Source organism: Nyctibius grandis, chromosome 29 (assembly GCF_013368605.1).
Source record: "Nyctibius grandis isolate bNycGra1 chromosome 29, bNycGra1.pri, whole genome shotgun sequence".
Lineage (NCBI taxonomy): Eukaryota > Metazoa > Chordata > Aves > Nyctibiiformes > Nyctibiidae > Nyctibius > Nyctibius grandis.
In genome coordinates this window covers 5,722,237-5,749,772 of record NC_090686.1, presented here as the reverse complement: position 1 = coordinate 5,749,772, position 27,536 = coordinate 5,722,237, and the positions used below count along the sequence as shown (strand labels likewise).

General features: G+C 44.1%; 1 protein-coding gene across 1 annotated transcript in view; it reads left to right on the top strand.

The window, feature by feature from the left end:
* FGD3 (FYVE, RhoGEF and PH domain containing 3) overlaps window positions 1-27,536 on the top strand; it is a 129,343-nt gene that overhangs the window by 97,801 nt on the left and 4,006 nt on the right. Inside the window, exons 10-18 of the mRNA XM_068419829.1 lie at window positions 1,950-2,096; window positions 2,654-2,746; window positions 3,215-3,294; window positions 3,724-3,754; window positions 4,275-4,376; window positions 10,363-10,425; window positions 16,751-16,873; window positions 19,356-19,508; window positions 22,044-22,184. Coding sequence (XP_068275930.1) covers window positions 1,950-2,096; window positions 2,654-2,746; window positions 3,215-3,294; window positions 3,724-3,754; window positions 4,275-4,376; window positions 10,363-10,425; window positions 16,751-16,873; window positions 19,356-19,508; window positions 22,044-22,184 — 933 coding nt within the window. The remainder of the gene's footprint in view (window positions 1-1,949; window positions 2,097-2,653; window positions 2,747-3,214; window positions 3,295-3,723; window positions 3,755-4,274; window positions 4,377-10,362; window positions 10,426-16,750; window positions 16,874-19,355; window positions 19,509-22,043; window positions 22,185-27,536) is intronic.

Below are 27,536 nucleotides of genomic sequence, written 5' to 3'. Positions count from 1 at the left end.
TCTGCGTTGGATGCTTTTTCTGTTAGTATGCAAAAACCTGTCAGAAAAGGCTGCTATAATAATTTTGCCCCCCTGTTTATTGCTGATAAGAACCTGAAGCCTCTAATCAAGGCTGCTTATTGCATTCAATTCTTCTGTAATTAATAGGTTTTGCCTGATCAGAGACTCGAAGGAAAAATACCCAAGTAAGAATTTCAGGTTTGAGCTCGTGGTTTCCCAACTGGCACATCCCAGCAGAAGGTGCCGTGGGCGCACCGGGGCAGTCGGTGAGGGCTGATGGGGAGCAGCGCGGTGCGAGAGCCGCACCGTCCCGCACGCGTGCCTCCGCGGAGCCCCGCGGGATGGCACGGACAGCTGCGCGGGGTCAGGGCCAAACCGAAAGAAAAGCAAGGACTGTAGCAAAACCTCCGAAAGTTAGTGGAGGTTTGAGTTAGCTGTTGGCTGCTTCCTCCTGTTGTGGTATAGTAGAAGGAATAAATCATGCTCCCAACGCTGACTTTTCCTAGAAGTGCAGATGGCCCTCAGGTTTTGGATCTGCTTTCAGTGTTCTAGTTCCTCCTTTGAACAAACCAGCTTGATAAATTCCCTGGTTTTATTTGTTTTAAATTCGTGGGATCTCTTGCTCATCTTCCCATTTGGTGGAAAAACTCTGCTGCCTTTTGGGGCTCAGGCGATTTCCTTATTTGTTTTTGGTCCACAGCCCCCGCTTTGTTTTTCAGTGCATTTATTTTAACGGTTTGGTTTTGTTTGGGTTTTTTTGATGGGGTTTTTTGGTTGTTCGTTTGTCTCATCATCGGTCAGAACAGTTGATTAGGACAGGGACTGGTGTGCTGTGTATTTGTGGTGAAATTTCTCAGGTCAAATGGGGGTAAACAAAGCATTTAAAGACCTGAAATTCCGGCTTAATGTATAGAGAGGTAGAGGTACGATTTAGAGATGTGGTTGGGCATATATTTAGTTACAATTGCATAGATCTCTGCCCTCACTTTCTGACAATATGCTGACAGTGCTATTTGGAGCACATCAGTCCAGCTTGTAGTTGAAAGCCAAACATTTCCAAGTGCTATAACTCAGTAGCAAGATTTACACACCTTTCTTATTTTGTCAAAGATGCTGCAGTGCTTAATATAGCAGCTGCAAGTGGGTGAACTGGGTACCTTTATCCATTTGAATACTGTGTAGAGGAACTTTACTTTTGGATGACTTAATATAAAATAGAAACAGTGCTTTGCTGAAAAGGAAAAAGTAAGCCCTTCATAAAGAGTTTTGACCAAGACATAAAGATGCCTGAATGACATTAAAACTATATTTTAAGTATTTTGTCCTGGCCCATTTCAGAGATACTTTTTGCTGTGGAGGCCCCTGCGTAGGATTGCAGCATTCCCCATACAGCTGAGGTTTTAGACTTAGCCTAGAAATGCAGAATACGACCATGTTTCCTGCTGAAGACCTACCTGCTATCGTATCAGCAACGACACAAGAGGTGAAGCTTCTCAGAAGCTGAGAAACGATCATACTGTGGCAGAAATCTTAGTCTGAGATGTAGGGTGGAAGCTGAGTTGATAAATTCAAACGTGGAAACAATTTGGTAACGTACTAGTCTCCAACTTGGCCATTGATTTTACTGGATCTGATGCCACTGTTTCCTAAGATACTTATTTATTGCTGAGTAGGAATATCTAAAAATATCAAATAGGTTGATCTCAGCATCATTAAAATGGTACAATCCAAGTATGACCCATGAGTGACTAGTACAGAGCGGGGAAGAGTACTGGAGTGTGGAACAGGTATTCATCAATGTTTGAAAATGCAAAGCCATAGCAGAAGTGAAAGACTATTTTCTTTCCTACTTATTTACACATTCCACAGAAATGATACCGTGGGTTATAGACCAAGTGGAATAATTTTTTTTTTATTTATTTAAATTGCTGGGGTTTGTGTACTTGCAGGAAAAGATGCACAAGCTTCTGGAAGTCTATGAGCGACTTGGTGGTGAAGAGGATATTGTTAACCCAGCCAATGAGCTCATTAAAGAAGGACACATCCAGAAACTTTCAGCAAAGAACGGCACAGCTCAGGATAGGTATTTATTCCTGGTGAGTTTTTTTGTGGCTCTCTTATTTTCAGAGTTGTGCTGTGAAATGGTACGTTTCCATCTTCCTAATCTCAAACACAAAAAGCATTCACCAACTGAGCCCAGCTACTCCTTCCTCTGAGCAGCAGTTTTCTCTTGATGCTTTTTCCTTGAGGATTTCCTTCCTTCTTCCACACTTGTGCCTTTGCCGATGGCTTGTCAGGCCCGGAGGGGTCTTTCCTATCTCCCTCCCCAGAGGCTACCTTTGCGAAGCACCCAAGGAGGTGCGTTTCCAGCTGTACCACCTTGCTGCATAAGATGACGCTGAGAGAACAGCTCTTGTTTGCTTTCAAGGTGGTCGAATTGGTACCGGAGAGAGGGGGAGAAGGGGAAAATTACTGGCTGACGTATTTCCCTCTGTCCACTTCTTTCAAGTAATGATGTGTGAACCTAACTTGCTCCTTAAATCTCTTCTTGAGAACTGCATCTTGGAGTAAAACACACCAGAGTCCTACACGGCCAAAATGCAGGCTCCGTCCAGCGTGTAATCACTTTACTTAAAATCTTTCCTTGTTTCAGTTTAACAGCATGGTGCTATACTGTGTGCCAAAACTGAGGCTGATAGGCCAGAAGTTCAGCGTCCGAGAGAAGATGGACATTGCAGGACTGCAGGTTTGCATCTCTTCTTTCCCCCCATTTTAAGGCTTCCCCACTTGATAACCTCAGATCCCCTCTGAATCCAAAAAGACAACAATATGTGTATGTAGAAATGTAATAAAATTCTCAGATCCAGCTTTGGATCTTTTTTTTTGGAATTATTATGAGGTAATCATCCAAAGGTGGATAAGAAAATGGTGACTCTGTACATGCTTTGATTGAAAGCCTTCCCTTGTCACCTGGCCGACACAGGAGTCACCTTTTCCCCCTCCTGCCACAGGGGACTGGTTGGTGATACAGATTCAGAAGTTTTGTAGCAAGACAAGTAATTATGGAAACAATCCTTTGTTTTTTCTACCTCTGTACTGTATTCTGAGTGATCCTTTCAACTAAGTATTTTGAAGAATGAATATATTGGCAAGTCATTAAAAATGATTGAAAGACAATGGAGACTAGTAAGAAGCTGAGATGTTCTTTTTACAGGTCCAAGAAATTGCCAAGCAAAACGTGGCTCATACATTTTCAATAACAGGAAAAAAGAGATCGCTGGAACTACAAGCCAGGTATGGTGCTTGTTCTGTCGAGGTTTGTGAATGTTTGTGTAGGAATTTATGATCTAGGGCACATGGCCATGCTAGTATGACATAGCTTGAAACCAGGAGATGAGCATCGGAGGTGCGTAACTCACGTACGCAAGAGAATATGTTGGTCCTAAGTCAGAGTGTGTTAAAAGTGCTGTGTTGATTTGCTTTATTGAATGCTCACGGTGTTTATAGTGGTGCTCGTATGTTCCACTCTATTAATAATTCAAATATTTTTGGCATTTGTTTGGTAATAATTGAGGTCAATAATTATTAATAATGTTTATAAAACAGTAGATAGCCAAGCTCAAATCTTGATGGATATAAAGCTGTGAAGATCTGTATTGAATTTACTGAATGTATTGGAAGTACAATTATGATGTTTTCTGTGTTTTTCTTTTGTTTTAACAGGACAGAAGAGGAGAAGAGGGAATGGATTCAGGTTAGTACAAAGCCATTATGATATGGGTGGAAATCACCATGCAGTCAGCACCTTCTGTTTATAAAATTCTCTTTTTGGGGTTCTGAAAGAATGTGGCCCTGCGAGGAAGCTGGGTAGCCCAGTCTGGCGAAGCTGCTGCTGGAGAATTGTGGAGCCACAGTCAGGGTCCCACTGCTGCCCCACTGCCTCCGGGCAGTGTGCGGGGGCTTCGAAGGGGTTCCCATTGCGTGCAGTCCTCAAGCCCAGTGAGAGAAGAGACTGAGGCGTCACAGATGAGCCTTGTATATTCTTGCAGTCTGACTTGTGGAGACACTGTCTGATAGCAGCCTTAGTTCGTAACTTAACCAGTAGCGAGTTAACAGCACCGTCAGCAGTTATTAAGCTTTTTAAGTTTCCATTTCATTTATGCAAGTGTAAAGGTTTTTCACTAAAATGCTAATCCTAACCAGCTTTCTATGAGAGAATTTTTCCAAGACTCCTTTTGTGACACTTCTCATCTTTGCTGGAATTTTTGTCTCAGGTCATTCAAGCAACGATTGAAAAGCACAAACAGAACAGCGAGACGTTTAGAGCTTTCAATAGCTCTTTTTCTCAAGAGGAGGAGCATCTTCCCGATTCCTCAGTGAGTATGAGTGCTTGATTCTCCTTCTTTGCTCTAACAGTTCTACCAACAGTTAAACTAGACTTACACAGCTAACTTGAAAATAGGGTGGTCTTGTTCTTCATTTTTGTCATACAACCATAGAATGGTTTGTGTTGAAAGGGACATTAAAGACCATCTAGTCCCAAACCCCTGCCACAGGCAGGGACACCTTCCACTAGACCAGGTTGCTCCAAGCCCCATCCAACCTGGCCTTGAACACTGCCAGGGAGGGGGCAGCCACAGCTTCTCTGGGCAACCTGGGCCAGTGTCTCACCACCCTCACAGCAAAGAATTTCTTCCTCATATCTAATCTCAATCTCCCCTCTTTCAGTTTAAAACCATTCCCCCTCGTCCTGTCACTCCATGCCCTTGTAAAAAGCCCCTCTCCAGCTTTCCCATAGGCCCCTTCAGGCACTGGAAGGTGCTAGAAGGTCTCCCCAGAGGCTTCTCTTCTCCAGGCAGAACAGCTCCAGCTCTCTCAGCCTGTCTCCATAGCAGAGGTGCTCTAGCCCTCTGACCATCTATGTGGCCTCCTCTGGACTCGCTCCAACAGCTCCGTGTCCTTCTATTGGGGGCCCCAGAGCTGGATGCAGCACTGCAGGGGGGGTCTCACGAGAGCAGAGCAGAGGGGCAGAATCCCCTCCCTCGCCCTGCTGGCCACGCTGCTGGGGATGCAGCCCAGGACACGGTTGGCTTTCTGGGCTGCCAGCACACATTGCCGGCTCATGGTGAGCTTCTCGTCACCCATCACCCCCAAGTCCTTCTCCTCAGGGCTGCTCTCAATCCATTCTCCACCCAGCCTGTATTTGTGCTTGGGATTGCCCCCACCCACATGAAGGACCTTGCACTTGACCTTGTTGAACTTCATGCAGTTCTATGTTTTATGTTACATTACAGTACAGTCAGCTCCATATCTCTGGCTCTCAAACACATATCAGTCATAGTTACTCAACCGTGCAAGTAAGGAATAAATTACCCAGGGCAATTCGGTGCAAGAGACCTATCAGTCACGTTTCCCAGACTAGTGGCTCATTGAGCAGAACAGGTGTAATTCTTCAATGTTATGAGTCGTTGGCTGTCTGGAGTGATGTTTGTGTGCCTGGGAGATCTTGTTCATTACCTTTCCCCACCTCCTCAGAGAGGCATTTTGGGATTATTTCTTTTTTCTTATTTTATTATTATGTAAATAGTTCTAAAGAGTTGAAAGGAAACTGATGCATTTTAAAAAGATCTTAAAAATACTGTCTTATAGATAATAAATATATTTCAGAAAGAATACTCTTCAAGTAAATATGCAAAATAGCCTTGAAAGTTTATTCTGTTTCCCTACAAGTGTAATGTGTTACTCTATGCTGTGTTTGCTGGGAATTTTGTTCTGGAAGTATTCACGTGAGGATGATAACAACATCTCTTCATTCGACTTGAAAATGCTGGTGATAATCTTGGCCACAGTCATTTGCTACAAGCTGAAGAGGAGAGGGCCTGGGAGAGGGAGATTTTTAGGGATTTCGTGCAGAGCTGCCTGTGTGTTGGTGGTGTCAGTGGTCAAACATGGTAGATCTTGGAGCACAGGGAGAGAAGGCCCATCTGCTGAGGTTAAACTTGGGCATCTTTTTATCTTCCCCCTCCCTTGCCCTCCTAAACTTTTTGTTGCTGTTGTTGGTACCGAACCATTTTTGAAACCTCTCCTTTCCCAGATCTGGTTCAGTGACTCAATAATGCTGCATTTTTGTCTGACTGATTACCCAGGGGGCTCAGGAGAGATGTTAGAGATTCCTTTCATCCCAGCATTAATCATGGATGGTGGAGATCTTCACAAACCTCGGCAGAGTCTAGGATCCTGTTGCTGATAGCAGCCAGCAATGAGCCATTTTCAGAATATGGCATAGCTCACTGATCATGAACTATTCATCAGCTAAAAATACTCAGAAAAAAATGGAAAATAATCAGTTCATGCCTATATTTTTAAATTAACTCATGGCTGCCTTCAGAACCAGGATGCTCTGATGGAAAAAAATCTTTTGCTAATAAGCAAACTAATAAGCACGCTTCTTTCTATCTAATTAAGACACAGTGTCTGTTCAACTTCATTATTATTATCTTGCTTTGTAAATTCCATTTTATTTTGCTTCTGTGTTAATGGTGTAGCCACATGTTTATACTCTGCTGGTTCATAAAAGTCAAGCAGAGCAGAAGTCTGGTTTATCTCCTGGCTGTGATATTAATGCAGTAGGCACCTTAATTTCTTTGATGCCAGAATGCTAACCTGCATTATTAGGAGATTAATTTATCTAGATAATCAACTTTCAAAAGTGGTGTCACGGCTAAACGTGGCAGAAATTGCTGTCAGTTAAAAAGAGCTGAAAGTGGTTATGGAAGGAAAACTGGACAAATACTGAGAACATTCTTAGTAGCAATATGCTGCTGTAGGCAGCATCCACCATACATCTCTCATCATCTTTATGGAATTATGGGCAGCATGCTTTAGAGGAAAAAATGACAATAATCTTCCTTTTTTGCTCTCCTGAGTCAAGAAATAGATATGCACTCATGGATTTGAGCTGGATCAGTAAGAGCTACTAGAAATGGGACTCTGGTTCTAATAAACCTGTAGAAAAAAAAGCCAAATTGCTTTTCTCCCATCCTTGGCCATGCATTTGATATGTTACAGCGCTTCTGATTGATCTCATTTGGGTGACCAGCGCATGCCTTTGCACGCAATTCTTTCCGTGCTTTTGTTTTCCTGCTGACCCACATAAGCTCATACAAGCATTAAGAGTTGATCCTCAGCCTGTAATTTGCTTACAGAAGACTTGTGGTTTCTTGGAGGTGCAGAGGTCTGACACTTGATCTGATTCTCAAGATTATGCCTGTGCAATAATCTACAGCAATTAATGAACTCCCACCTGTCAGGAGGTGAATATTCAGAGTCATTGCCAGTCGGTCCCCCGCAGGGTGACTGTAGCAGTGGTCTTTTAAAGAAGTCTTTCAAGAAAGCTTCAGGGTCCCTTTGTGGCTTAGTTCCTTCAGAAAGAGGACACTCGTTTCTCTGTTTTCCACTTTCATCTTCAGCGTTTCAAGGCTATGTGAAGGGGATTTTTAAAAAACATCTAAAAATGTTCCCAAGGAAAAGGACCTCTTTTACAGCTGCTTGATCCTAGAGGAGCTGGAGGCTCATGTTGTGGGGAAGGGCCCAGTTTGTGCATTATTAGAAGGCTGGCAAGGAAAAGTGCTGCAGAGAGCTGAGCTCTGCAGAAGTGGCATCTCTAAGATTTGAGAGTTGGGAGTGCTTCTCTTAGTTAAATCATGATTTTTAGATCCTGTTAAATCATCATTATTTCCCACCTCCATTTCTGTTCCTCCCTCTAGCTCTGGGGTAGTTCTGACAAACATAGAATCACAGAATGGTTTGGGTTGGAAGGAACCTTAAAGACCATCCAGTTCCAACCCCCTGCCACAGGCAGGGACACCTTCCACTAGACCAGGTTGCTCCAAGCCCCATCCAGCCTGGCCTTGAACACTGCCAGGGAGGGGGCAGCCACAGCTGCTCTTGGCAACTTTGGCCAGGGTCTCACCACCCTCACAGCAAAGAATTTCTTCCTCAGATCTCATCTAAATCTCCCCTCTTTCAGTTTAAAACCACCCCCCCTCATCCTATCACTCCATGCCAATGTGAATAACTGTCTTCCTCTATACCAAATCTTACACGCTTTGAGTGATAATGGTAACATAAGGGGGAGAAGCCCTTTTGAAATCCTTTCCAGGCTAAGGGTAGAGGGTATTTGATTTTTAGCACGTTATTCCAAATAAATATTAAAAGGACATAGGGATCTGAACAGGCAACTAGAGAAATCTACTCTTTTCCCTAAACTTGCTGGGGGTTTTCTCACTCCCTCCCTCCTTCAGACCCCATTTTCTCTCCCCGTTTTTTGTTTCCTTTCCCAGGTCCCGTGTCACAGCGCACAGATGTCCTTTCACTAGGCAGAGGGATCCAAATACCCTGATTAGGATTCCAGTGGAAGGAAACCCCTTTCCACAGGACTGGGGAATAAATGATATGAATACCCTAGGGGTTGCTGGGTTTTTGTGGGGGCAGAAATAGTTGGCTGGAGTTGAGAACATGATGCTTCCCTTTAATTAAGTTGCATTCCCTCCGGAAGCGCTCCAGGGGTGGCACAGCCCTAGCCCCAGGGGATGCGTTTGCTCATTTGCTTGTTCTTGAGTCAATTGATTGTATTAGTATATAAATAAATACAATTACAGAATCACAGAATCCACCAAGTTGGAAGAGCCCTCTGGGATCATCGAGTCCAACCGTTGCCCTGGCACCACCCTGTCAACTAGACCATGGCACTAAGTGCCATGTCCAGTCTTTTCTTAAACACCTCCAGAGATGGTGACTCCACCACCTCCCTGGGCAGCCCCTTCCAATGGCTAATGACCCTTGCTGAGAAGAAATGCTTCCTAACGTCCAACCTGAACCTCCCCTGGCGAAGCTTGAGGCTCTGTCCTCTTGTCCTATCGCTAGTTGCCTGGGAGAAGAGGCCGACTCCCCCTTCACTACAACCTCCCTTCAGGTAGTTGTAGACTGCACTAAGGTCACCTCGGAGCCTCCTCTTCTCCAGGCTAAACAACCCCAGCTCCCTCAGCCGTTTCTCAGAGGTCAGACCCTCCAGACCCTTCACCAGCTTGGTCGCCCTCCTCTGGACTCGCTCCAACACCTCAACATCTTTCTTGAAGTGCGGGGCCCAGAACTGGACACAGGATTCAAGGAATAGTATTAGGAATCAGGATGAATAGCTTTTCAATTTGGCCACTTACTTACTCAAAGCTACAGTTCGGGTTATTTCTAACAACAGAGATTAAACCTTTTAGCTTTCAGATGGAATGAAGCTGGCGTGCAAAAATGCACCGGAGATTTGGATAACCATGAAATATGAGGTGTTGTCTAATTGGCAAAGGAAGAAGGATCTGTGGGAATAATTTATCATAAAGAGTCTGATATTTTGAGAGCACCCTGTAAACTAGCAATCTCCCTGTACATTGATGACAGATTAGATGGGTTTCCTTTTAGGATGTAGCCTGTGATTTTGGTGTACATAAGCTTGTTATTTGCCCTCTATATGTACTGAATACGTATAGATGAATCGAATACATCTAGATGTATTGGATATATATAGATGCCAGTTTGCATTTAATAAGAGATTAAGAGATGTGTTACAATTAAGAAAAACTTAACTGAGTAACTTCACTACAACCTCCAAAGTTAAGTTAGTTAAGTGGGAGTTGGCTTCTTCTCCCAGGCAACTAGCGATAGGACAAGAGGACACAGCCTCAAGCTTCGCCAGGGGAGGTTCAGGTTGGACATTAGGAAGCATTTCTTCTCAGCAAGGGTCATTAGCCATTGGAAGGGGCTGCCCAGGGAGGTGGTGGAGTCACCATCTCTGGAGGGGTTTAAGAAAGGACTGGACATGGCACTTAGTGCCATGGTCTAGTTGCCATGGTGGTGTCAGGGCAATGGTTGGACTCGATGATCCCAGAGGGCTCTTCCAACCTCATGGATTCTGTGATTCTGTGATTCTGAGTACTATTTGAATGGAGTAAATATTCTTACTCCTCCGAATCCACCGACTACACAAAGCACTTGCCCGCTTGCCTTGCAGGGCTCAAGAGGAGCGGTGCAACTCCAAACGTGCCCGTTTGCTCTCTGCAGTGCTCACGGGGGACAGGCACACGCCGCAGCGAAAAGCTGACTTGCCAATGCAGTGCTGCCTGTAAAGTTACCAGCTTCATAGTCAACCCAGTATCTGGGGGTGGCTGAGTACGTGTGCCATTAAAGCGTGTTCACAAGCAAATAGTTAAGGGGCTAAAAGCAAAGGATGCCGTGTTTTCTTTTTCAATGTTTAATAGATTTTAGGAAGAATGTCCATGTTGAAATCGTTTCGTGTCATTCTCTTTCCCTCAGATAGCAAGCACCAGCTCGGTGGAATCGATGCCAGGAGCAGATGGTGGTGGTGCGTTTGGAGGGGTAAGTAATTTGAAGCTAATACTTTCGCTAGAGCAAGGCGGGGGGCGGGGGGGTTGTGTTTCTTTCTTATGGTTCTGCCCCTCTACTCTGCTCTTGTGACACCCCATCTGGAGTACTGCGTCCAGCTCTGGGGCTCCCAGCATCAGAAGGACATGGAGCTGTTGGAGCGAGTCCAGAGGAGGCCACGGAGATGATGAGAGGGCTGAAGCCCCTCTGCTGTGGAGACAGGCTGAGAGAGCTGGGGCTGTTCAGCCTGGAGAAGAGAAGGCTCTGGGAAGACCTTCTAGCACCTTCCAGTACCTGAAGGGGCCTATGGGAAAGCTGGAGAGGGACTTTTTACAAGGGCATGGAGTGATAGGACGAGGGGGAACATTTTTAAACTGAAAGAGTGGAGATTGAGATTAGATATGAGGAAGAAATTCTTTGCTGTGAGGGTGGTGAGACCCTGGCCCAGGTTGCCCAGAGAAGCTGTGGCTGCCCCCTCCCTGGCAGTGTTGAAGGCCAGGTTGGATGGGGCTTGGAGCAACCTGGTCTGGTGGAAGGTGTCCCTGCTCGTGGCAGGGGGGTTGGAGCTAGATGATCTTTAAGGTCCCTTCCAACCCAAACCAGTCTGTGATTCTTTTGTAGCAGGAAAAAATCAGAGATCCTTCAGTATATCGGTTTATATTCTGCTGTCTGTTGCTGCAGCTGTGCTGTCCTTAACTTCTTGGCTGAGTTACACCCACAGCTACTTGCAGAGTTTGCGCCGTCAGTGACTTTAAATCCTCCTGTTGCAGATACGTGCGGCACACGTGTGTGAACCTGGTTATGGGGAGCCTAGCTGGAGGGAAGCTGATTGTTACATCTTTTTACATTTTTAAATTCTGATGCGGAGCTACACTGAATGCTTGAGGGGAGGAGGGAGAGGGAGACAAGGAAACCTGACTGGTCAACACTGTCATATTGTGTAACTCAGGATTTCAGCTCCAGAACCAAATTTTGATTACACTTCTTTCATAGTGTGCTTTTCACGTTTCTGCCAATGCAGAGGAAGAGATATAGTACTTCTGCACATCTCTGGCTTGTAAGGGACTGCCTGCTGCAAAAGCAAAATATGCTTTTAAAGATATTTTTCATTTTGCTCTGTACAACAGCTGTGACTGCTGCTGAGTCAAACAAGAGGTTTTGAGTCCTTAATAAGGTCTATTTTTTAGCATTCTTATCTCTCCCTTCTCAAATGTCTTCTGAGAATAACAGATTTTCAGGAAATGCCTTGGGGTCAGCTGAGTTTACTGAAAAAAGCCCCAACAAGAAGCAACAACAACCAAAAAATACCCCGATCTGCTGAGACATACTATGGGATATTGTGTATTAGCAGGGCCTTTTTAACAACAAAGGAGGCACTTAGCAGGCTCTTCCAGACCTCTGGCCAAGCTTGTAACCTAGGAGTAGAGTTTATAGAGCCTCAATGAAAAGCTGTTAAACAAACCAGCAACCTGACCTATACAAACAAGAGCTTAGTAAAAATAAGTGTTTGTCATTCGTGTGCTCCTTGCTCTTTATTGTTTGTTCACGCTTCATATTTTCCATAAGTAATTTTTTATTTATTTGTAGTCAGTCTTGCAATTAGTTCCCCCGTTCCTTGAGATACAGTTGCTATAGTGAGGTAGATACTTAATTAAAAAGGTGCTTTATATAGTATTTAAAAACAAACACATAAAAATTTCTGTTGCTCTTAAGTTTCTTAGGGAAATGTAAATTTTAGTTGTAATTAAATTTAAAACAATTAGATCTTTTTAGTCGATTATAAGTAGTGGTGTCAGTGATTTGTGTGGTGTATCTTGACACATTAAGTAATTTTCCTTAAGTTGTGTATTTAAAGAAAAATTTAATTCCTGAGATAGAAATAGTGTTGATCAAAAAAACAACCACAGATCTAAAAATATCCAAAATTGTGCATTATTGATTCTGGGATGTCATTCTGCTGTATTGTAGCAAATGGATAAGATCAGCGTGGGCAATGAATTCAGATGTTAGTTGCAGCTTTAGAAAATACTAATTTTAATGATTGCATCCCTTTAGAAACGTCTCAGTGAGTACCTGAGCAAGTACATTCTGTGCTTAACAGCTTCCACATGCAAACCACTTGGTGGTAGTGGTGGTCAGCAAACTAAGCAAAGGGCTTCTTAAGTCTTTCCCAGTGTCAGCAGTTAAGTAACATAATATTGAATAAGTCTTTCTTCTATAATTGCTCATTGGAATTTGCCAAGTCGTAAAGAAAATACATTTTCATTTTTATTATCTTTTCTGCAGCTACAATAGCAATGTTTCAAACCTTTGTGTTCTCATAATGTTGAGAAATATTATGAAACGTTGCTGGTATTCATCAAACACTTAAAGACCTCTTCATACAGGGCCTTTTTTGATTAGGGAAGTTAGTCTTAAATGCTTGTCGTATGCTACCGTGCAAATTAAAATATAATGGTCTAAAACAAATATAATGGTTTAAAATAAAAGCTCATGCGTAACTGCCATAACAAATCTTGCCCAATATTCTACCCTTTCTGCTTTCTTTCCTTTGTCAAATATATGGGTTGTGTATTGCTGAAAGTGAACACTGCCATGGTCTAGTTGCCAGGGTGGTGTCAGGGCAACGGTTGGACTCAATGATCCCAGAGGGCTCTTCCAACCTGGCTGATTCTGTGATTCTGTGATTCTGTTTCCCATTGAGGAGGAAGTCAAATACGAGATCCATTAGAGGAAGTATTCAGCTTTAGTCTTATCTGCGCTATAGAAACATGCATGTGGGTGGTGATGGATATTCCTATTGAAGTACAAATCAAATTAACCAATTTCCACGTCAAGCAGTCCATTTAATTCATGTTAGAGGAACTTCAGCATTTTTCCTGTGCAGGCACGTGTAGGTATCAATTGAAAGCCAAAAACTGGGGGTTTTTTAGCGTTCATCAAGATTATCTTCTAGTCACAGCTCACAAGGCTAAATGGTGCCTTTGTTTGTGCTCCTGACAGTCCAGTAACGCTAGTGAAATTGTTGTTAATGTAAGAATCAAAAGGCTTGTTATGCTATATGCAAATTTTAACTATTAAGAAGAGACAAAATAAGGTTGACTCGTGAGGAAATGCTCTGATCTAACAACTTAAGGGGAATCCATCCCTAGGCATTGGAAGGAAGATCAGTCTTCTAAAAGATTAAATAGCATTAACATCAAAATCAGAGTGAGAAGCGGCTAAATTTAGCCAATATATGTGACACAAATAAAAAAGTTACTCTGTAGATTGCTGCTGATCAGTAAAAGCTTCTCAAATCGCCTTAATTGTACCCCTTCCTCGGAGGGGTCTAATAGCATCTGAAAGGAACATTTTTGCCAGCGATTCAGCCAAGGCATTGTTCGGTTGTTGTAATTCAATGTCGTACTGGTTACATCTGGTTCTTCCCAAGAAAAGTGAAATACTGCACTCCGCTTCTGTGTGGGGGAGGTGTTGGGTTTGCAGGCATTCTGTTTTGCTGAGCAATTAATATGTAACGTTTATGGGGGTAGAATGGTTTTCCTGAATGAACAAATCCCTCTGACTGTGCTTCACCAAGCTGAATAGCAAAACATCCTATGGACTTGTATACAGGTTTGAAACATTGCTATTGCAGCTAGAGGAAAGATAATAAAAATGAAAAGATCCAATCCAATTAGAAGTAATTAGTTGTGGTTTTGTTGTGTAATGCCATGACAAGGCAGGGTGGTTTCAACAGCTCTGCTGAAAGACAATGTGCTCTGTAACCAGGGAATGGCAGGGCAGAGACTCAAGGGGGCTGAAAGATGGGAGAGCGGTGTCAGCTTATAAAATTAGATTTTTTTTCTTTTAATTGGCCTGAAAACCTGTATTAGTGACTTCTGCAGGTTAGTCGTAACCGCTAAGGTGAGACCTTAGGGCAAATGGCACTGGTGACACCTGCCTGGTGATCCATGGGCACCCTCTGCTAATTGTAATTGCTGCTGCCTTTCCTCCCGTGCCCACATCCTTGTGTTAAATAAAAGCTTGGGAGAAGGGGAAATGTGTTGAGCCAATTGTTCTCTCTCAAGTGGACTTAAGTTGTGACTTAGCATGCACACAGTTTAAACGAAAGGGGGAGTTGTCAAGGAGTCCAGAATCCATGTAACCTACAATGGGCTTGATCTTCACCTGGTTGATTTTCAGAAAAAAATGTAAAATACCTTTGCTCTTTTGATTTAGAGGAAATGTTTCTTCTCCCAGTCATTTGTTAAATGATTGTGTCAAGCAAACAAAAATGAAGAGAGTTATCAAACCTCTTCTCATGAAAGAGCTGTGCCAGAGGAACATGATGCAGCCACCTCCTTTGGGCTGGGATCTCCACGCAGATGCTGCCAGGCCTCCCCCCAGGGAGCTGCTGTTCCCTTGCACTTAGCCATCCTGGCTGGGAAGGAGCAATAGCATTTATTTCTTTAAAAAAAGAAAACAAAACAGGGGGTCTACTTGAAGTTCTGTGTGAAGCTATATTTTTATGAACTGCACAATGTCATGTTAATGCTCTTCAGTTTATCAGAAAATTGAACAATTGGGTTTAATTATACTGAGTGACTTTAGGTACCAGCTTAAGTGCTTAGCTTAAGAGGCTAAACTTGCTTGGCTGTCTAGACAGCTGATAGAAAGTGGCATCTGCCAAGAGCAGTTGATAGCAGGTCCCTGGTGTAGGTGTCCCTGTCTTTCTGAGGAGCTTTATGTTTCATCATGGGCTGGGAGGGAGCCTAAGGGATCTCCTAAATTAAGCATTTGAAGTTGGGTGGTCCAAAAATGGGTCAATGGGACAGAGTCCAGTTGGAGGTCTGTGTCTAGCGGAGTCCCGCAAGGGTCGGTTCTGGGACCAGTTCTATTCAATATATTCATTAATGACTTGGATGAGGGTTTAGAGTGCGCTGTCAGCAAGTTCGCTGATGACACAAAACTGGGAGGAGTGGCTGACGCGCCGGAAGGCTGCGCAGCCATTCAGAGAGACCTGGACAGGCTGGAGAGTTGGGCGGGGAGAAATTTAATGAAATATAACAAGGGCAAGTGTAGAGTCCTGCATCTGGGCAAGAACAACCCCATGTACCAGTACGAGTTGGGGGCAGACCTGTTGGAGACCAGCGTAGGGGAAAGGGACCTGGGGGTCCTAGTGGACAACAGGATGACCATGAGCCAGCAGTGTGCCCTTGTGGCCAAGAAGGCCAATGGCATCCTGGGGTGTATTAGAAGGGGTGTGGTTAGCAGGTCAAGAGAGGTTCTCCTCCCCCTCTACTCTGCCCTGGTGAGGCCGCATCTGGAATATTGTGTCCAGTTCTGGGCCCCTCAGTTCAAGAAGGACAGGGAACTGCTAGAGAGAGTCCAGCACAGAGCCACGAAGATGATTAAGGGAGTGGAACATCTCCCTTATGAGGAGAGGCTGAGGGAGCTGGGTCTCTTTAGCTTGGAGAAGAGGAGACTGAGGGGTGACCTCATTAATGTTTATAAATATGTAAAGGGCAAGTGTCAAGAGGATGGAGCCAGGCTCTTCTCAGTGACATCCCTTGACAGGACAAGGGGCAATGGGTGCAAGCTGGAGCACAGGAGGTTCCACTTAAATTTGAGGAAAAACTTCTTTACGGTGAGGGTGACTGAACACTGGAACAGGCTGCCCAGAGAGGTTGTGGAGTCTCCTTCTCTGGAGACATTCAAAACCCGCCTGGACGCGTTCCTGTGTGATATGGTCTAGGCAATCCTGCTCTGGCAGGGGGATTGGACTAGATGATATTTTGAGGTCCCTTCCAATCCCTAACATTCTGTGATTCTGTGAAAAATCCACTGCCAGCACTGTTCACTTCTTTGGTCAAGCCATTTTTTCCCAAAACCTTCTCATCTCCTCCCCATGAAGAGAAGAGTTTACAACACGCTCCCAAAGTCAACAACGTTTGCCTTAACCAAGTCACGTTGCAGCCGGGAGGAAGAGGTGAGTGCCAGAAGGAAGGCTCTTCTTGACAAGCCCACATTGCCCGTTCCTCTTCCTCCTCACCAACAGACGGAGAGGTGAGGTTGCTCGGTGAGGGCACAAGTGGGCAGAGAGGGACTTGAAGAATTGGCTCGAACAATCTGAGATCACGTAATGCCATACCAGAAGCTCCCAATGGCTGAGCCGTCCATCCAGCTGTAGGCCATTAGCAGAGTTGGCATGAATTCTTTTCTAAAATGGTGTGAAACCCAAAGAGGATCTTTGTCAGCAGGAGAACTCTTTGAATTGTTTTGTTGTCTGTAAAAATAAATAAATAAATCAATCACATAATTGTACTTTTCATTTCAGAGTGATTCCTGTAGGAAATCTTCCAAATCCAAGCGAGACAAGGAGAAACAGGCTTGCAAGAGCTGCAGCGAAAGCTTTAACTCCATCACTAAAAGGCGGCACCACTGTAAGCAGTGTGGGGCTGTAAGTATCAGCATGCACTGAGCTTTTTTGGTTCTTCTGCAGAGATTGTTGAAGCCAATTTTTTATTTTTTCAGTGCAGGAACTAAAAGATGTTCTGGTTCATGGCAGGTCATTGACAGAGCAGATCTTTCCACTTGCTCTACCCTCTGGGAATCAGGAGAAAAAAGGGCAAAACTCTGGTGCAAGGGGCCTAGTCTTGCTGTTTTAAAGGCAAATACAGCACCTCAGTGGATGAAAGGAAAGGTGGTGCCTTCTCTGGGGATGTGCGTGTATCTGGGGAGGGGGTTGTCCCCTGTATTTTGTTTGCAGAAACAGAATGGCCTTCTGACAGCCTTACTTCACCCAGCAGCTCTTTCTAGGATGAACAGCTGAACACATGATATTAAAGATGGATGGGTTCTTCTTTCCCTAAAGCAGAGTTGTCAAGAATTGCTTGCGCCAAAGTGGTTTCCTCCTGCTTGAAAAGTCCAAAAAAAGTCAGTTCTGGAGATTCAAAGCGCGGTTACTGAAGGCACTTAGCCACCTTTCCCCAGTGCTGTCCACTGACAGCTTAATTCTCAGGGTTTTTTCTGAAAATCACAACCACGGCCAAGATGAGATTGATTTATGTAATATGACTTGAAACCTGCCTTCTGTGACTTGTGTTTCACAGTTCAGTAATGTAGTTCCTCATGTAACTAGTACAGAATAATGTTATTTAAATACCATTATTCATTTGAAGCGGACATAAATTTTCAGCTGAAGAGAGAGCTGAATGTATAGTTAAGATGTTTGAAGAAACCTCAGTCTCAGCAGTTGAAATACAGTTACTGTGGAGGAGACGCCTTTGCACCGGAATTGGAATTTTCAGCCTTCTGGGTTTGTTTTTATTATTAATTACTAAAGTCATGAAATACATTTCTGGAGGTTTAAAATGTTCCCTTGCAAAGCTCAATATTATTAAAGAAATTAAATAATAGCTTCCCCCATGGACAGAGAGATAATAAGAATTACGTTATTAATAATCTATTGTTAAACAGTTGTTGGTTATGCGATGTTTCGTGATGTGGCAACAGCATTCAAATTAAAGAAGTTCATTTGTCTCAGGGAAAGGCCCCTCACTACAAGAAAGACCTTGAGGTGCTGGAGCGAGTCCGGAGAAGGGCAACGAAGCTGGTGAAGGGTCTGGAGCACAAGTGTGATGAGGAGCGGCTGAGGGACCTGGGGGGGTTTAGCCTGGACAAAAGGAGGCTGAGGGGAGACCTTCTCGCTCTCTACAACTGCCTGAAAGGAGGGTGTAGCGAGGGGGGGTCGGTCTCTTCTCCCAGGTAACAAGTGATAGGACGAGAGGAAACGGCCTCAAGTTGCACCAGGGGAGGTTTAGATTGGAGATCAGGGACAATTTCTCCACCCAAAGGGTTGTCAAGCATTGGAACAGGCTGCCCAGGGCAGTGGTGGAGTCCCCATCCCTGGAGGGATTTAAAAGCCGTGTAGATGTGGTGCTGAGGGCCATGGGTTAGTGGTGGCCTTGGCAGTGCTGGGTTAACGGTTGGACTGGATGGTCTTAAAGGCTTTCCAACCAAAACGGTTCTATGGTTCTATGTGTCTAAAAATGCTGGCTTGCTTTTAGTTATGAAATTTGGCAGAACGGTGCCTCGCTTAACACTTGATGAATTAAGGCAGTTACCTTCAGACAGTAATTAACATCTTGCAGTGCACTGTATAATAACATGTACTCATATCTGAAGGGTGTTTGTGGTGTATTACTGCACAGTAAATTCAGCATGGATGTTGAATCCGGCTGACTGCCCCTGCCTCGCACCCCTGGGGACAGTTTCTCTCCAGGAGCAGCTGTGCAATGGCAAGTGGTGGAGTCAGATTTTAAGCATGAAAACAGGTTCCGGAGCTGCGGATCCATCCCTCTTCACAAGCACTGGTTTATTGGGACTGATGTGTCACTGTGTGCTCTTGGCAGCCGAGGAAAGGAATGAAAAGTTGTTAATTTGGCGTCAGGCAAATAGGTTTTAATGGATAATCTATTGGACTATGTTCTTAACATGGTCAGTGATTTTTGGATTTCTCAGCTCTATCAGGCTGAACTGCCTCATTGATGAGGAAGAGTCAACCACCTCTACTCTGAAAATCAGTCCTTGCTAGACCATTTTATGATTGGTATTAAAAAGCACTAATTGCTTTGTCAGCCTAAGCACTTTTTGACTTGTGCTTGTAAGAAAGGAAAAGCAAACTTGCATGATGTTAATCATAAAGTATTTCCCAAAAGACACAGGTTTTCTTGAATTAGCTATATCGGTACCCAGCATGGGATCACAAAAACGTTAATTATTCGTGGAGGTAAATAAAGTAAGTATTATATTGGTCTCTGTCTTATGCTTACATTAGTTTTCCAGATTTTACTTTAATAACAACTGTTCTGCACGTCACTGTCTTTGGAGACGGGTTATGTTTTAATGTTGGCTGATAAAGCACCATCTTTTTGATACAGGTGATCTGTGCAAAATGCTCCGAGTTTAAACCACTTGCAGATACCAGCCGTCATAACCGAGTGTGTAAAGAGTGTTTTCTGCAGTTACCAGCCAGCTCGTGCAGCCCTGGAGTGGAAGCAGTCGCAGAACAAAAGAAAAGACTAGCTGCAGAGGTACAGTATTTAGCTAAGAAACTTTTGGTGTGCTAGCTGCCCTTGGGAGTCTCTTTTTTTTAAAAAAAAAAAAAAAAGTATTTATTTAAAACAAAATTGTTTGGTTATCTTTTTTCCCCCACCATGATATTTGACGCTCTGGCCTATAACTTGTATTGAACGTGTGTGCAGTCTGAATGCTGTTTGTAAACAGCGAGCGTTCATCGTAAGATGCTGATCAGGCAGGATGCACACGGGTTTTACAGCTAAGCTTCAGCTTTCAAAGGAATGAAAAAAAGAGGAAAAACTTCTGGATTCTTTTTATCATGATGTGTTTCCTATCGTGAGTTGTGCGCAATAACAATTGGCAAAACTTGGCAAAATAAGATTTGTTTTTTCACTTTTAACTCCACATAGAAGATACATTTTCCCTCCTTATTTCACATCCTGTCAAAATATCATTGAAATGAACTTTTTCTTAGTTGATCATGCAAAAGCGTGGCAGCCTTGTGAAAGACTATCAGGATTCAATGAAACTTTCTCAGACCTGCTATAACACAGACCCTTTTCTCCAAGACGTGACTTCCACAAATTATACTGTGTAAACCACTGCTTCACAGTTGCCACCGATGTCACCAAGCTTTATACCATGATAGCAGCAACATCCTACCCTTTTTTTTTTTTTTTAACAAGAACGAAAAACGTATTGGCAAACTGATTTGGTTTATCCACACCCGCAACAACTGAAGCTTCTCTTACCAATGCTTTTTTTAGACTACAGGCAGAGCTGTGAGTACCATTATGTGCCACGCTTTTCCTGGGCCACCTTGAAGAAAAGGTTTTTATTTATTTTACCTGTGAAATACAGCCAGAAGTCACTGTGTGTGTAAAAAGAGGACATTCATCTCAATTGAAAGCGGACCCACAGGGACATCAGATTCTTGAAAGAGCCACTGACACACTGAGGACTTCATTGCAAATCATCCTTCCCCCCCGATGTGCTGACCTGCACCATCCTGCTTTGAGCACTGCATGGAAAATCGGGGAACAGTTGCGGCCTATACTGAAAAAGGTCTTACCTTGAAAAAGGTCTTACCTTGAAAAAGGTCTTACCTTGAAAAACGTCTTACCTTGAAAAACGTCTTACCTTGAAAAACGTCTTACCTTGAAAAACGTCTTTCTGGAAGCCACGCCTCAGAGCCACCAGACTGCCTTCCAGCCTTGTTATACTCCTCATCAGAAACAAACTACGTGGAAAAGAGCTAGACTCTGAGCAAGAAACATAAACCTGCCAGTGCATATCCAGAGCTCCTGTAATAAATGCTTCCTCAAATAGTCGTCTTAGACCCTGCCCTGCTCTGCTTCCCAACATGTCATATTTCTTTCCAGGCTACTAAATGTACCTACACAGGTAAAATTACACCAGTCAGAGTGAGCTCTGCTGCTCAGGTGCTTTGACAGCTTTGTACCCAAACACATCCAGAATCTCAGAAATACAAAGTGGGGTAAAGCTACAAATGCACGTTGTCCTTCCCAGAGCTACCACGTCTGCAGAGCGCAGAGAAGCTTCTGGATCCGGAGCTTGATGCCATCAAAAACTTCACCTATACACTACAGCTCTGCCTACAGATGCTGAGCACTTCAAATGCACCAGTATAGTCTATCTCATGATAAACTTTCTAGCACTGTTTCAGCAGAGCTGCTTGCCAGTTAAGTGGAAACCTACACTGAGCCGAGAGCTCTGTTCATCTGAAAAGGCAAAAAGCAAAGCAGTGAAATGTGACCTCTGGCTTTACTTTAGGAAGCAGATTACAGCAGAAAGCTATAAAAAGCCAAGGGAAAGAGTCATTTTTCCCTCATATACTCACGCTTCTAGCCTTCTGCAAAATCTTCAAAGGATCAGGTAAAATGCAAGAAAGTAGGTCTATAAAAAAGAAAGATCAGAGCCGGTCTCTTTCTTTCCCTCCTATTTATATTAAACTTTCTTAACAAGCTTAATAGCAGCTGAGGAGATCGCCACTTTACAAATGTTACTAGCAGATGCCAGAAATCCCCAGGAGACTCCTGTGCGAAGTCTAATGCGAACAGGAGTTTTGTTTTTCTTTGCTTTCTGTCAGAGGACAAAAATATCTTTCAATCTTTTGTTGCCCTGGTGCTCTCCGTTTTGGCTCTCATCTCTCTGTATCCGTACACAAGAGTGTCTGTTAATACACCTTTTGCATTAATCTGAAATCATCTCCCAGCCTGCTTTGCTAAGCAAGAAACTAGCTGCATCATCTTAATTACCATTCTTAATTTACTTGGTGGAGGTGGAATTTAACTTCGTGTCTGCTGGGAACAGTTCAGTGTCTGCTTCTGTTCCGTGGGATTTGTGCTATTTCTTGATGGTGTATAATAATGATTAAACTTTTGCTCAGTTATGGTCTATCCAGCATTTGCCTTACAGTATTATTTGACTCTGGACAACTTAAGTATATTTTATACTTAATTCTAAGTATTTTGCCCATGTAAGCATCGCTGGAAATAGCTCGTTTTTTTTTTTTTCTCTTCATCCAGAAGCAAAGCATCTTAGCAGCTGAAAACAGCCTCTTCAGCAGCTACCTCCAGTTCCTTGAAAAAGGGAAGACTTGGTACAAAATGTGGGTGACCATCCCCAAGACTGAACCTCTTGTGCTGTATCTGCAAGGAAGCAGCCAGGTAAAATGACATTCATGAGAGTTGACACACAGGAAAAAAAAAAAAAACCACAGAAGTTTAAATATGTCAAGGTGAGAAATAGGTCAAAGGATTTGACTTGGTTTCAGCCACAAAAATGAAGTTGGGATTCCAAATATAGCACAAAGCCTCGGAAATCTCAGATTTCCTTGTTATCTGTAGTTACTGCTGAGATGGTTGTGAGCAAATGTTTAAGCTCATAGCTTTTCTTTTCAATTTTTTAACAAAAAAAGGACAAAACAAGGATAATTTGATTATGTTTTGGTTTTTTTAGAGGTTTCAGACAGGTATATTCAAAGGTTTTATTACCCTGTCATTAGGGAAAGCGCTTTCCTGTGGAATGTATAGAGCTACAAAGCAGTCTGAATATTGCAATTGCTGGTTCAAGCTTTCCTTTTTTTTTTTAAACCTAGTTCTGGGTTGCGAGGGTGGAGGAATTTGTGGAAATGTAGATGTTCTTCAGCCTGAAAAATGGACTGTGTTTGGTAAAGCTCCTTGTCGTAGCATCATGTGATTTTATCTTTACTTGAAATAATTACTGTGGTAAGCAGTGGTTTTTTTTTTTGAAGTGTGCTATTGAAGCTAACTAGCATTTGTGTGTGGTGAAAGTCAAGCAATAGGAATATCAATATCCAAGATAGAATATCCAAAATAGAAATATCAGTCATGCTTCCTTAAGGCTGAAGATAAAAAATGACAATGCTGGAATGAGATCCCCCCATATCCCATTTTGTATTTGGTGTTTGACACGTTTATATACAGCTTTGCTTTATCTCCTGGGTGGGATGGAAGGAGAAATGGGTCTGAATCAGCCTACCATTACCCTGCTGTAATTCTAGTGAGGTGAAGGGTTTGCTTTTTATTAGCATCAGTTTGTATGGCTGTAGCTGGGAACAGTCTGGGCTCTAAATATTACCCATGATTTTACAAAGCTATTCAAAGTCAAGCTTACCCCATAGCAAATGTTCAACAAGAAGTACACATTGTCCTTAGAAGTGTGTTCGTTTTGCTCCTTGCCAGCAAGAACACCTCTGGTTTTAAACAAGCGTGTGTGATTTTTGAAGCATAGTGCTCGAGAGGCTGAAAGCTTCAATTTGGAGCTCCAGACGGAGCCCGCTTGGCTTCGTCCGGGATTCAAACCCCACCCTGGGTAAGCTTCCAACTCATGCCACGGGCAGCAAGCTGCCTGGCTTCCCTCCGAGCCAACAGGAGACGCATGACTGAAATTACAAGTTGGAAAAGCAAACGGCCTCAGACAAAGCGCTAAAATGAATGCAACAAAACCAGTCGTTGGATGTCTCTGGAGTCGGAGTCTGGGGAAAGGGAAAAAAGCTTTAAAAAGCAAAGCAGAGAGAATGGCTTTGCTGTGAAACTTTTCAACCGATGTGAAAGCTGTGCCTCAGCAAAGGGCCAGTGCAAGCCCTGTAGCCCATACAAACCGAGCCAGAGTGTCTCGCACTGGCAGGCTTGGGGAAGGAGAGTGGGAATAGAGGGAGAGAGGTCTAAATTCATAGAGTCACAGAATCACAGGGTGGTTTGGGTTGGAAGGGACCTTAAAGATCATCTAGTTCCAACCCCCTGCCATGGGCAGGGACACCTTCCACCAGACCAGGTTGCTCCAAGCCCCATCCAACCTGGCCTTGAACACTGCCAGGGAGGGGGCAGCCACAGCTTCTCTGAGCAGCCTGGGCCAGTGTCTCACCACCCTCACAGCAAAGAATTTCTTCCTAATATCCAATCTAAATCTCCCCTCCTTCAGTTTAAAACCATTCCCCCTCGTCCTGTCACTCCATGCCCTTGTAAAAAGTCCCTCTCCAGCTTTCCTGTAGCCCCTTCAGGTACTGGAAGGTGCTAGAAGGTCTCCCGAGAGGCTTCTCTTCTCCAGGCTGAACAGCCCCAGCTCTCTCAGCCTGTCTCCAGAGCAGAGGTGCTCCAGCCCTCTAAGCATCTTCATGGCCTCCTCTGGACCCACTCCAACAGCTCCGTGTCCTTCTTCACGTTTGGGCCCCCAGAGCTGGACGCAGCACTGCAGTGGGGGTGTCACAAGAGTGGAGTAGAGGGGCAGAATCCCCTCCCTCGCCCTGCTGGCCACACTGCTGGGGATGCAGCCCAGGACACCGTTGGCTTTCTGGGCTGCAAGCACACGTTGCCGGCTCTTGGTGAGCTTCTCATCAATCATCACCCCCCAAGTCCTTCTCCTCAGGGCTGCTCTCGATCCATTCTCCATCCAGCCTGTATTTGTGCTTGGGGTTGCTCTGACCCACATGTAAATTCTCTGGTCTTCCTCACCCAGGAGCAATGTATGTCATCTAAGAGATGACTGGAACACAAGGAGTTGAGAGGAAACAACGCCTGTTGCATGGTATGATCTAGAAAGGGAATTTCTCCTAGTGCCCAAATGATTGTCTCAGGACAGCACAAGTACTAACCCATGGGACATAAACCAGCTGTATTTAGTGCACAGCAGGAGGTGCTCCCAGGCCCCCTCCTGAGCGTCATGCAAAGCCAGGGTCGGAAGCTGGAGGTACTTCTGTGCCTCGGGTGCTACGTTCTTTGCTCTATGCCCTGCCATATTCGATCTTGAGCCTCTGTTGATGTTACTAGTAAGATCCTATTTTTTAGGGGGAAAGCGTGCTTTTGACACTGATTGTCGATTTTATGACAGTTAAATTTAGCAGTTGGTGTCCTCAGCTATTTCAGGTGTGAGATAAATTTCCCAATAAAGCAGCAAGAAAGCATACAGGACAAGGTTGATCTATATTACATTCAATAATCAAGCCAGGATTTAATATCAGGAATCACCAGTCGCAGGCTTAGACCATAAACAACAAAAATGAGTCCCTTCTTCAAGGACCTGCCATTCCCACTCATACACTTTCTTCAATTTGCATCCAACTGAAGGAAAAAATTATGAAGCAAATCCCATTTCTTCATATTAACTCAACGTTCTTGTTAGTTCTGGTTTACATGGTGTAGACTAGACTTCTGAGAAAAATATCTTCCAGAGCTTCTTTCCTGGTGGCTGAGTGTCTGGAATCGGTCACAGAATCACAGACTGGTTGGGCTTGGAAGGGACCTCTGGAGATCATCCAGTCCAACCCCCTGCCAAAGCAGGGTCACCCAGAGCACGTTGCACAGGGTCGCATCCAGGCAAGTTTTGAATTATCTCCAGAGAAGGAGACTCCCCACCCTCCCTGGGCAGCCTGTGCCAGTTCTCTGCCACCCTCCAAGTACAGAAGTTTTTCCTCATATTGAGATTGAACTTCCCATGTTTCAGTTTGTGCCCGTTGCCCCTTGTCCTGTCACTGGGCACCACTGAGAAGAGTCTGGCCCCCTCCTCTTGACACCCACCCCCCTAAGGTATTTTTAAGTGTTGATAAGATCCCCCCTCAGTCTTCTCTTCTCCAGGCTAAACAGCCCCAGCTCCCTCAGCCTCTCCTCCTAAGAGAGATGCTCCAGCCCTCTGACCCATCTCCGTACCCCTCCGCTGGACTCTCTCCAGTAGTTCCTTGTCTTTCTTGAACTGGGGGGCCCAGAACTGCACACAGTTACTCCAGGTGTGGCCTCACTAGGGCAGTGTAGAGGTGGAGGAGAACCTCCCTTGACCTGCTGGCCACACTCTTCCTCATGCACCCCAGGACACCTTGGCCCCAAGAGCACGTTGTTGGCTCATGGGGAACTTGTCCACCAGAACTCCCAGGTCCTTCTCCACAGAGCTGCTGGAGTCGGGAACCACTCACATGCTTGAGCTTTATTTTCCCAGGCATTGTTTTGTTTTGTTTTGTACAACCATCTTGATGCGTCTCACAAAGCTCTTTAGGCCTGCAAAGAAGCGTTTCAGTGCCTAGAAAAAGAGGTGCCTTTTGGGAATAATATTGCCAACAATGGTATTACAGGTCTTGAAACACAGAGCAAGTGAAGCATGACTGTAAGAGTCTGAAAGTTGGGGGATTATTTTTAAAAATAACAGAAAGAATAGCTGCCTCTTGGGAAGGAGTAAACCGAGCTGAACGTGGAGCTTCTGATACAGTAAAAACCCTGACAGCTTTCATCCTGTGCACCCCCGGCCCTCACACCGAAAAAAGGATGCCAGTGCAAATGGAAATGCGACTCACAGGCTTTAAAATAGCGAGAAAATGGCTCTTTTGCTTTAGATCCTTGTTCCAGGAGAATGAATTAATCCCCCGAGTGTTCACGGTTTAAGTCTTGCATAAGGCTTTATGCATGAGGATAAAATTCACAGCTTATTTAAGTATGGAAATCATCCCAATTTTATCTGTCCTCGGACTGAGACAGGATTTGTGCAGCTGTTTGTCATGTTTATCTGAGTGGAATTATTATAAGAGTTTGCTTATAGGCAAAGACCACCTCAAGCTTAAAGATCAGTGGTTTTATAGAAATCAGTCTGTCTTTACAGGGCTCCACCTGGAGCTTCTGCCCCCGTTGGCCTTGTAAAATGCGCGACTGCCTCCAGAGCTCTGACATTAACTTACACCTGATTGAGAAATGCAGAATTAAGGAGGCCCAGCCAGCTAGAGAAGTAATGAATTTTGGAGAAATACGGCGGGTAAATCTAGTCTAGTGAGAGCTAGTGTATGTAATAATTAATCAGTTTTAATCCAAGAGAAAAATTTGCTTTATAAATTCTGAAGAAAAATCTTTTATTCATCATATAAATGTGATTTACTCCTAGAAAATAAGGGACTAGCTGAGTTTGAAGTTGAGCTCAGGGTTTTAGAGAAGTGTTTTTGCAGCTTGTCTATTGACTCTGTTCAGGTGAAGCTTTAATTGGCCCTGCACGAAACTCTGCCTGTCCTTTTTCATGGCCCTGCAGAGCTTTGCATCTTGGCATGCCGTCGCGTCACCGGAGTCTCTCAACGATTTGTGCAAGGTTGGGATTAGTTTGTAAGTAGAGAGTGGAGTTTGGGTGGAAAACCAGGGATTTTTCTAAGCCTAGTCAAAAGTAGTAGGGAAAATGATAGTGGTCCCTCAGTGGGTAACTGTGCTCTGTATATTTATGTAAGAGATGTGCAGTGCGAGAGGGATGTCTGGATGGAGGGGGGCATGACATAGAGCTGCATGTGTGGTGGAACTGAGCTACCGTTCCCAAATCTTAAACCCCAGGTGTTGTAATGGCTGTAATAGAGCAATCAATAAATGCTGCTGTAATTACCTAGATAAATAACACATTACTATTATGCTGCTTGGAGTCCAGATGAGTGCACAATGCTTGTGATTACTGACAGTGTTACACAGCCAGCAGATTTTTGTGTATCACTCGCTATCTCAGGAAAATGATTGAAATCAACCCTAAAGCAAAGCTCTTCTCAGCAC